The sequence below is a fragment of the Belonocnema kinseyi genome, chromosome 9, assembly GCF_010883055.1.
Source record: "Belonocnema kinseyi isolate 2016_QV_RU_SX_M_011 chromosome 9, B_treatae_v1, whole genome shotgun sequence".
Taxonomy (NCBI): domain Eukaryota; kingdom Metazoa; phylum Arthropoda; class Insecta; order Hymenoptera; family Cynipidae; genus Belonocnema; species Belonocnema kinseyi.
The window spans coordinates 4826708-4838367 of NC_046665.1; the positions used below are offsets into that span (position 1 = coordinate 4826708).

An 11660-nucleotide genomic window follows, 5' to 3' on the forward strand; every position below is an offset into this window, starting at 1 on the left:
ATACTTTGAATAAAATATTTGTTATCATTCTCTTGAAATAAATGTGTTTTTTTCTTGAAAAAATACCGGTTTCATATGTATACACCTGGTAGTTAAAAATTCATTTTTTGGGGGACAGATTCGTAATTTTTATTGAAAATTAATCTTTTTGTTTGAAAATCTATATATTTTGTTGAAGATTCGAATGTCTGGTGCCGGACGCCAGACGCCTGTGGAGACACTACTGAGCACTTCAGATTTATAATTTTAATTGAGGAAAAGAAAGAATATTAAAAGTTGGAAGATTAACTTAATCCCGAATAACTCAGTAGAGGGGATACGCGAGAGCGGTCGCTGAGCAATGTTGACTCATAATTTTCCAGTAAAATGACTGAATGATATTATTCATCATGTAAATTTATTTACACAAAAAAAAACTTGTTTGAGAAAATTAGAGGAGAATATTATTCTCATATCACATTAAAAGTAAAAAGAAAATGGCAGACACGACTATTAATATTATGTTTATGTTTACATCCAATCAATTATGTTAGTCCAACAAATCCAGCCATTTTTAACTTTAAATAATTAAAAGGAAAAATTCCTCGGAAAGATTTTCTCTGAAGCACTTGACTCAATCATCGCAAGAGAACTTGTTAGCGGGAGAAAGATGCCCAACGTCTGTACCGGGAAAAGTTCCCAAAATACATTGACGTTCCATCTAGAGGTTTGGCCGGGAGATTCGTACGACAGACTCCGCGAGTCGGGTTATCGGAAGTTTCGGGTGCGAGGGAAAATCCAGATGATAGCTGGATCCGTTTCAGGATGACTGCGCTAGCCAACGCAAGGGATAGTTGCGCCTTCTGTTTACGCTTCTTCTCGCGACGACGAACGCTCTGAGTAGGACGTTTGGATTTCGTCAGTACTGAAATCGAAGGTTGAGGGGCGTCCGGTCGGGGAATTAATCCGCGGGCGCGATAGGTCGATAAATCTATGCTAACAGGCTACTTTCTGGGCTCGTCAGGGGCAGTCCGATGAAAGCGTGTCATAAGTTAAACCTTAACCTAGTCACAGGGAACCCAAATAATCAAAGAAAAACGAACGCAGACGGATTTATTCTCTGTGTGGGCTAAAGCCGGGCTCAAACCGGGTGAGCTAGATTAAAACTTAACCGGGTGACAGGCAACCCAAATAATCAAAGCAAACCGGCAGAGAGATTTATTCTCTAACCTAGCTAAAACCGGCTCAAACCGGCCGAGCACTGACATAGTACATGCGAGGATGTTTCATCATCCCTGCCACATCTCCTACACTGTGTAGAGAGGTTATACCCAATTTTGTGCATATGGTGATTCAAGTGGTTCTGCCCAGTGAGCATCTGCACCACTGTCCTTACGTATTTCTTTGGCAACCCCAGGATTTCCCTTGCTCTCTCCATTCTGCACGTATAGCCCAGGATGGACTTCGCCTGTCGGCAACCCTGAACCTGTTCCCAGTATTCTCGTTGCTTAGTGCGGATCCAGCTTTTGATGGCAAAACCGATGCAGCCAGACGCTAGTCCTAGTACCGGTTTCGGCCCTATTTTAATTTTCTTTTTCTGCAAGTTGGTTCAATGCCTTTTTGCATTCCCAAACCAGTCCTGATGTTATATCTGGTTTTCCCCCTGCAGTTAGTGTCGCTTGGCTGTCCTAACAGATCGTAATCTATCTTCCAACAGCGTTCTCCTCTAATATTATCTCAGCACATCGAAGAACGGCAAGCACCTGCGCCTGAAAGACAGTAGTATGTCTCCCAAGCGGGATCACCACTTCCCTCCTTCTCGCACTGTCATAAATGCCTCCCTCTGACCCTCTCTCTCCCCTGGAGCCATCCGTATATCAGATTTCCCCTTTAAGGTGTGAGTTACCATTTCCTTTCAACGCATCCCTACTTGGAATGCAGACGCGGAAAGCCCTGGTGCAGACGAAGCATTTTGTTATTCTGTCCTGCCTCATCTCAAGAATCGGCAGTGAGCTGATGTCACTCGGGAGCCTAGTGCGTCTATTCCTCCGAGTCCATCTGTTTACTTTCGCCAGGAGAAGTGCTAGAGATAGTGGCAATAATGTGAGGCAAAAAAGGAGTGGGCTCATGGTGTGGACCTGAAAGATATCTCTCACAAAGGAGACCTTGTTACTTGTCACATGATTTTTTGCAGATGAGATAGTAAATCTGGTTTTCCAAAGCGGCATCAATCTCTCTTTACACCCCACGATTTGCGTATGAACCTTTAAGCTTTTCAAAAGGTAGATCATACGTCTATGGGAGGTCGAAACGAAAACTTTCCGATAATCAATCCAGGCCATCGATAGGTCACGCTGGTAGGATGCTGCATCTTTGCAGACACATCTATCGATGAGCAGGTTCTCCCGACATCCTGCTACGCCTTTCTTTGAGCCGCATTATTCATACATTTCTTGCCACACAGGTTCAATTACCCAAACAATCCTGTTATTTAGGATAGCTGTGAATATCTTATACGGTTTGTTCAGACAAGTGATTGGCCTGAAATTCTTCGGGTTAGCTAAGTTGCCTATTTTCGGCAGATGTATTGTGCGCCGTTCCACCAACCACTCCGGAATTAGCTCAACCGAATTTAAATATCAGGTGAATATACTGGCCAAATGCTGATGAGTTCAAGGAAACATCTTCCACCAGAAGGTCTTGATACCATCTGGTCCCGGAGCGGAATAGTCCTTCATCCCCCTTAATACTTTTCCACCTCCTCGATAGTGATGGATGGGCATTCTTCATTACTCTACAGTAACTGGAGGATCTTGGAAGAGTCGAGATGGGTCGGAAAGCAACTGTTAATTTTCTCTGACCCACCTCTCTCCCCGATCTAGACTTCTCTTAGCGTCAGATAGTATCCATATTCTCTTGACATTATGCTGCCTGATGGTCAGCAGCTTTGGCTTGTGAAGTGTGTGATATCGGATCCGGAGTTTGCGCGCGAACTTTCGAACCTTGGCGGTAAAATTCCTGCCAGATGTGATGTAATCAATTAGACACTGAATGCGGGACGCGTACTGTCTTGCCCAGCCTATCTTTATGGCGAGTTGATGCATTCGTCTTTTGGTCTTATGATCAACCGTTGGTTTTGTTTTAGAGTTCGCATTGGCCAAAGCTCTCGCTGCATTATACGCACAAAAATTGATAGTCCAGAAGTCGCAGGTTGTCTGCTCTGCGGGAATTTAAGGAAATCCGGGAATTGTCCGGGCAAATTACAAAAATCCAAGAAATTCCGGGAATTGACTGGGAATTTATTTTTGATGCGGGAAGAGCATTTTATTTCGTGATAATTTTTTATTTTGTATTGTCCCTTTAAGATTATACAATAAAAAGATTTGAGTCTAGTGTTAAATATAATACTAATGCGGGTATTAGATACTTGTAGTCAACAGGCTCGCGAAAAACTTACGAGATTAGTGTATTGATTATTTCGACCAATCGCTGCTGCGATCGATCACTGGCTATTATCTGTTTAAAGTTTAGATCTAACAACTGCCTTTTTTTAGTACTTTTTCCTAATGTGTAATTCAAATCTCGATTGAGAACTCCACCAAACAAAACCAATAGGTTTGAGAACAAATGTCTGGCATGCAGTTGAATTAGATGCTCAAAATTTATTATATTTCTAAATTTAAAAAATAAGTAAATTCGATGTAAGATTTTTTTCTCAATTTAATGGTTCCGATTTCCTTTTAAATATAAGGATAACTTTTAATCGTTATAAAAAACTTGAAATTTAATAAATTAACGCTTCAAAATTTATAATCAAAAGTTATTTATGCACTTATATGAGATCTTTTCCATTTTTTTTAAATTTTCATTTGAAATTGAATTATTTATTAATGAATATTAAAATAAATCTTATTGCTTGTGACTTCAAATAAATTTCAGAAATATGATGATTTTTTTCAGCTCTCATTTACATTTTCTACAAGGCTGAGACAAACTACTTTCCAAAGAGCTTGGAAACATGATTTTCCATGGCTTGAAGAAGACAAGCAGAAGAATCATGCTTTTTGTATGCTTTGTAAAAGAAGTTTCTCATTAGAATCTATGGGTCGTACTGCCGCTAACAGCTACATGAAAAGTAAAAGACATAAGGAATTATTCAATTTAGCTGAGAATTCTGTCAGTATTCCTGCCTCCGTTTCCATGGATTCAACTGCATGTCAGACATTTGTTAACGTTCGTTAATACTCTCAATAAAAAAGATGAAAATAGTGGGTCGAAAAAAGGAAAGTTTAAGAATTTATAAATAAAGATAACAGAAAATATATGTGTTTTATGTATTGAGAATAATAGTAAATATATATATTGTCCTATCGAATCGAATAGAAATTCCTCACATTTGATAACGCATTTTAAGGGCTTAAAATTATTAAAAGATATGGTGACGGAAGCTGCAACTTTGTGGTGTTTGCAAACAGTCATAAATCACAATTCTTTGCGAAGTGCGGAAAGTGACGCTTTCATTTTCAAACGAATGTCCGTTGACAGCGAAATTGCTCAGAATATGAGGTTGCACAAGGATAAAATATCTTACAGCATAGTATATGGCTTAGCTCCGTATTTCGAAAAACATCTCGAAACTCAAGTTAAATTTCTGGAACATATTGTCGTCGGTTTTTACGAGAGCTTAAATAAAAAAGCACAGAAAAAACAAATGGACTTGCATATTCCTTTTTGGGACAATGAAAAAAAATCAAGGAACTTCTCGGTATTTAAGTTCCGTGTTTCTTTATCATACTAAAGCTGCCGATCTTCTTCACGGATTTAAGGCTGGACTTGGACAAATGAATCATCAGAGAACTATGCAGATATGAATGGATGAGCCTAATATTAATTGAAGACTTATTCGCCTATTTAAATCGAAGCTGCGAACCCACTTTGATTCACCGCAATTGTTGGAACTAGGTCCATGTGGACTACATGTAGTCAATGGAGCTTTCAAAACAGGCATTCGAAAGACAAATTGGAACGTAGTTGAGTTTTTGAAGGCCTCTTTCAATTTATCCAAGGAAATGCCTTCACGCCGCGGTGACTTCATTGAGATTACTGGTTGTACAGAATTCCCTCAATAGTTCTGCCAGGTTCGATGGATTAAAAACGGGAAAGTGTCAAGAAAAGCAAAAGAGTATCTTCCAAATTTATAAAAATATGTACAACATTTACAAAAAGCAAGACAAGAGCCGTCGTGTAGTAGTTTCACCATTGTTGCTGAAGCCCTAAAAGACAAACTCTTACCAGCTAACATCGCTTTTTTCACTCTCTGGCAGAGGATTTGGCAGTTCGTTAATCTAAAGTACTCTAAAGATATTGATCTGGGATATGCCACCTGTGCTGCACAGATTTTCGCAGACAATCTTATGTCATTGTGTTTGCAATAAAATTGTCTTTATTTTGATACAAGGTTTATTGCGTAAGTAGAATGGTGCAAAGTACTAGTATGGAGTTATCTGTTTATACCTGCCAACTCAATAGTTATGATGGGAAAAAATAGATAATCCAGCGCTTGCATATTCTATAAGTTACATATTTTCGATTAGTATATAGTTTTTTTCGTAAACGAAGGATTGCAAATCAAAAAAAGTCATTTTTGAATTCTTAAGTAATCGTAGCCTTGATCGAAATTTTTCAGGCAACCTACTCGCGATATATTTTTCAACATATTAACTTTAATATAAAATACTTTTCATCGCGTAAACAAATGTGTGAATGTCGTTTTATATTCGGATCCTCTACTATATATATTTTTTATTTTTTAATATACATTTAGACTAAAGTTTATGTCAGCGTACCGTATAAAACTTGGCTCATTCGACCCTTCTCATTGTAAGGCACTCGAGTTCGAAGCTCGGCGGGTCATTGTGGTGCTCAACCAGAAGCTGATGTATTATATTCCGTTGGTAGTTTTAAATTAAATGTCCATTTAAACCAGCCGCCATTAAATCTTCGTATGTAATTCTGTATATAATTTTTCGATAATTTAACAACGTACGCTATTGTATAAATACCGCAGTCCCTATTAGACTAAAAAATGTCTTAAAAAATTGGAAATTTCTTTTCTGTTATAATAGCTCGCACCCTCAATTTTTAAGGGCCCATCTCCAGAACAATTACGTTATTAAATTGTCCAGAGATTCTGTACCGAATTGCATACAAAATTTTAGTATTAGATGGTTTAAATGGGAATTTACTTGAAACGTACCAACGCAATATAAAACAGTATCCTCAGGTTGATCACCACAGTGCCTCGCTGAGCTTCGAACTCGAGCTCGATCGCTTTATAATAGGAAGGTCTGAAAAAACGCCAGGTATCCTACGGTACCCTGACACACTTTTAAGCCTATTTTTATATTGATTTGAATTTCAGCAGACTTTCTTTTTCAGATCCCGGAGAATTTTGCAAAAACCGGACATTCCAATAACTGGGCAGTATTGGTAGATACTTCGCGTTTTTGGTTCAACTATCGCCATGTTGCCAACGTACTTTCCATTTACCGCAGCGTTAAAAGATTAGGAATTCCTGATTCTCAAATAATTTTAATGATAGCCGATGATATGGCTTGTAATCCAAGAAATCCAAGACCAGCAACAGTATTCAACAATATTAAACAGCACATAAATGTTTATGGAGATGATGTTGAAGTAGACTATAGAGGTTATGAGGTAACAGTTGAAAATTTTGTGAGGCTCATAACCGGTCGTTTACCACCTGAAACACCCAGATCTAAAAAGCTACTCACTGATGAGGGTTCAAATATCCTAATTTACTTGACGGGTCACGGAGGGAACGGTTTCTTAAAGTTCCAAGACTCAGAAGAAATAACTAGTCAAGAATTAAGCGATGCATTAGAGCAGATGTGGCAAAAGCGGAGATACCATGAAATTTTATTTGTTGTCGACACATGTCAAGCAAGCTCTATGTACGAGAAGTTTTATTCGCCAAATATTTTGGCTGTTGCTTCGAGTTTAGTAGGAGAAGATTCGTTGTCTGTAAGTATTTCTTTACATCTAATATTTCTTACTTTATTTTTTAATTTATTTTTTATTACATGAAAGTCCATTTTGGTAGTAATGCCGTTCTAGGTAAGAGTTTTTGAGGCGAAAGCCGAGAAAAGGAAGAAACCATAATTTAAGACTTCGCACCTCGAGAAAATTCGAGGCAGCGAAAATTTAAGGCATTGATAAGCAAGTCGTACAAGACTACAAGACGATCCCAAAGGCCTCGCATATTAATGCCTTAAATTTTCACCGCCTTGAATTGTCTCGAAGTGCGAAGTCTTAACTTATCATTCCTTCCTTTTCTCGACTTTCGCCCCAAAACCTCTCACCCAGAACGTCCCGGGACGGTTGGATATTTCCTCAGATAAAATACCTTTCAAAAAAGTGAAGGTCATTCCTGAAGTAAATTTGAACGAGGAATTCAATGGTGATCTTCATTTTGACGAAGGTCAGTTAGAGGTGATTTGAAATTAACAACGTTTTCCAAGACGTCAGTGTAATTCCTGAAGTAAATTTCAACGAGAAATTCATTGTTGAGCTCTGTATTGATCTTGGTGATGATCTTCAATGTTTTTTCACGATTTTTTCCAAGCAGTTTACGTTTATGTTTAGCATCACCCAGGGACAACGACGTGGACGTTGTAAATTCTGTTCCCTTTGGGGTGCTTGATTAGCGTGAGTCCCTTTGCCTCTCACGTTTCGGGGTGCTTGATTAGCGTGAGTCCCCTTGCCTCTCACGTTTCGGACTGCTTGATTAGATTGAGTCCCCTTGCCTCTCATGCTTCAATGAAGATGTTCGAACTGAAAACATTGAGCTTCTTGACAAAAAGCTATGCGATTGTAAAAATGAGTTACAGCATTACGAAACATCTCCCTATCAATCAAAGTGAATATACTTTGTTCTTTAAATAACCCCAAAGAAAATAGTCGAGAGGCATCAGATCACGAGATTTAGCAGGCCACTCGATTTCACCCCTTCTTCCAATCCACCTTTGAGGGAACTGAGTATCCAAATATGCTCGAACCTCCCTACCGTAATGAGCCGCTGCTCCGTCCTGCTGGAACCAAATATTTTGAAAATTATCGCCTGTAATCTCCCTTATTCTTGGTACAATTTGGTTTCTGAGAAGCTCTTCATATGCACGGGAATTGAGATTACCATCGATTAAGAAAGGGTCTATCAATGTAACATTCAAGATACCGGCCCAAACATTAATCTTTTGTGAATATTGTGTGTCACTCTCTAACATCCAATCAGGATTTGTGTCGGACCAATATCTACAATTTTGTCTGTTAACTTCACCTTTTAAAGTGAAAGTAGATTTATCTGAAAATACTGTATTCTACATCCTTTGTAAGGATGGAAATTAATGCTTTTTAAAATATTTCGCACTGTCTCAGGAGCAACGTCACGCTCATCACTAGCTCGACGTAAACTAAGGTATGGGTTTTCAACAAATGCTTGGGTTTTCTCCATCTGCATTTCCTCAGATCTTGTAGATTTTGGCCGACCAGTTTTCTGAAGGTCCTTGATAAATCCATGAATCATAAAGCGCCTTATAGTTCTTTCAATTGTTGATTTTGAGCCAGGATTTAATCCTTCTCCATTACGAAAAGTGCGATTAAGAAGAAAACAAACTTGATCATAAGATCGAACTCGATCTTCCCAACCACGCATCATTAATACAGATACCATCTGTCGTTCTGAAAGTTTAGCTTGCGTCATAATAATCTTTTAGCGAACGATAGTAAGTATGTACTCGTAAATCGTAAATTTAGTTTCGATTCGTAATATTCGTATGGAAAAACGGTATAGCACTTATGAATCGCCTTAGGTAGTGACTTAGGTATCGAAAAACGGTATAGGACTGTATAACTCTTCGGGGAGGAACAGAACTCTCACCAGAACACCTGGAAATTTTAATGAAAAACTTCCTCATGATTTTACAATATTCAAAACGCTGTAATCAAGATCAATACAGAGCTCACCAATGAATTTTTCGTTGAAATTTACTTCAGGAATTACACTGACCTCTTGGAAAACTTTGTTAATTTCAAAATGAAGGTCACCATTGAATTCCTCGTTGAAATTTACTTCAGGAATGACCATCACTTTTTTCAGAAATATTTTGTCTGAGGGAATATCCAGGCAACGGGCTACTTTGATTGATAGGGAGATGATTCGTAATGCTGTAACTCATTTTTACAATCGCATAGCTTTTTGTCAAGAAGCTCAAGGTTTTTAGTTTGAACATCTTCACTGAAGCGTGAGAGGCAAGGGGACTCAAGCTAATCAAGCAGCCCGAAACGTGAGAGGCAAGGGGACTCACGCTAATCAAGCACCCTGAAACGTGAGAGGCAAGGGGACTCACGTTAATCAAGCACCCCAAAGGGAACAGAATTTACGACGTCCACGTCGTTGTCCCTGGGTTATGCTAAACGTAAACGTAAACTGCTTGGAAAAAACCTTGAAAAAACATTGAAGATCATCACCAAGATCAATACAGAGCTCACCAATGAATTTCTCGTTGAAATTTACTTCAGGAATTACACTGACGTCTTGGAAAACTTTGTTAATTTCAAATCACCTCTAACTGACCTTGACCGTAACAATTGACCTACGACTTGGGGACGCAACTGAACGTAGAACTTTCCGCTCTATCGATTGCAGATGTAAAAAAGGGGGTTTCCATTTAAAAACAAAGCCATGAAGGTCAACTTCAAGGTCAAAATGAAGATCACCATTGAATTCCTCGTTCAAATTTACTTCAGGAATGACCTTCACTTTTTTGAAAAGTATTTTACCTGAGGAAATGTCCAACCGTCCCGGGACTTTTTAGACACCTTGTATAAATCCGATTCGAAGTGGGCAGTTCGAAAGTCTTTCGAATCGACAATCGATGCGTTCAGTTTTTCGATTTGACCAAAACTTAAACAATGAAAATCTAGCGTTAATATTTTTATGATGTTCAAATATTTTTGTGTATCATTTTAATGTTTTGGCGGGCAATATTGATGAAGTTTTATTTTTTAAGCATTATTTCTTTTTAAGATATATCAATATGCTAAATATATTAATAATGGACAAAAAGTTTGAATATTTATAGTGGAAATTCGTCTTATGATTCTTTTAACTTTGTTGAATAATAAGTTTTATTTTTGGTGAAATGCACTTTTACTGGTTGAACTGAAATATAATGACCTATATTACTCTAAACTTTTAATTTTAATTGAATCTCCACAAGTACATCAGCTTGTAAGGTTGAAAAAAAATTCTTTCAATAGTTGAAGTGTTTAAAGATAAAGAAAATAAGTAGTATTTGTTAATCAAATTCAATTATTATTTTAGAGTAAGTGAATTTAGTTTAATGGATCAAGTAACTAAATAGAAACAAAAGAAAGAAACAAGAAAAAAAATAGAAAGGTCTAAATTAGAATCCCCCTATATTCATCTTCACCCCTACTTTTATCACATTTGGTATTTAATTTTGGTTTTAATTAGTATATGGTTATTATTTTTTACATTCTCATCAGAGAAGGTATCAGATTTGTGTACAATTTCAACCCCCCCCCCCTCAGTTTTTGTCAAATGTCCACGTTTTGAGATCCTTTGAATCCGAAAAACAGGTTTTTACGAATGTGTCTGTCTGTATGCATGCCTGTCTATCTGTCTGTATGTATGCCTGTATGTTTCCACAATAACTTTTGAAAAAATTAATCTATTAGATTGACCTTTGGCACACTCTTTAAGTGTCCTAAACTTAAGGTCAAGTTCGTAGCCAGCCATTTTGGTTGAAAATTCAAAAAGTGGGCACATTTTGAATATTTTGGAGACCACTTTTTTCGAAAATTCTCCGTATCGTTGTTCATAGTATTCAAAAAGTCGAACAATTGACCCTAATAATATTTGTCATAAAACCCAAAATTGCCAGAGTTATATCATTTACAAAATTTAAAAAAAACACGAAATTGAACATATTAAGCCAAACAAAATAAGGAAAAATCCAAAAATTACATTTTTTGCTAAAATATGCAAAATGCGGTAAAAAATGAGTAGACGCAAATTGTGCACTTAAAAAATATCTACAAATTTGTTATGAATCAATTTTTTATAGGATGAGTAGTTTTGGCTTGAATCATGAAAAAATTCATTAACAGTAAAAAAAATCTGCCCGCTGCGTGGGCACATTGTCATCACAACTTTTGTCTATTAATTTCTTTTTCGTTTCGTGTGTGCGGTTTCAAAAAATTTAATTTTTTAATGTTTTTAATAGTATTTTTTCCCGAGTAACCCCAAAAACAGAATTATCAAATAATTATTCAGGACAAAAACATCATTTTTATATTCTCATCCAGAAAAGGTATTAGATTTGCGTAAAATTCGATCCCCCGCCTCAGTTTTTGTCAAATGATCCACGTTTTGAGACCTCCTGAATCCGAAAAACAGGTTTTTACGAATGTGTCTGTATGTGAGCCTATCTGTCTGTGAGCAAGATAACTTTTGAAAAATCATTCGATGAGATTGCCCTACAAGATTATCATAAAAACTTTTTAAATTTTTTTGAAAAATTCAAATTCTGACAGATTACATAATAATGAACAATCCAAAAATTACATGTTTTCCATGT

General features: G+C 37.2%; 1 protein-coding gene across 1 annotated transcript in view; it reads left to right on the plus strand.

Moving 5' to 3' along the window:
* Nucleotides 1-11660, plus strand: part of LOC117179669 (putative GPI-anchor transamidase) — a 95146-nt gene that overhangs the window by 46066 nt on the left and 37420 nt on the right. Inside the window, exon 4 of the mRNA XM_033371688.1 lies at nt 6418-7023. Coding sequence (XP_033227579.1) covers nt 6418-7023 — 606 coding nt within the window. The remainder of the gene's footprint in view (nt 1-6417; nt 7024-11660) is intronic.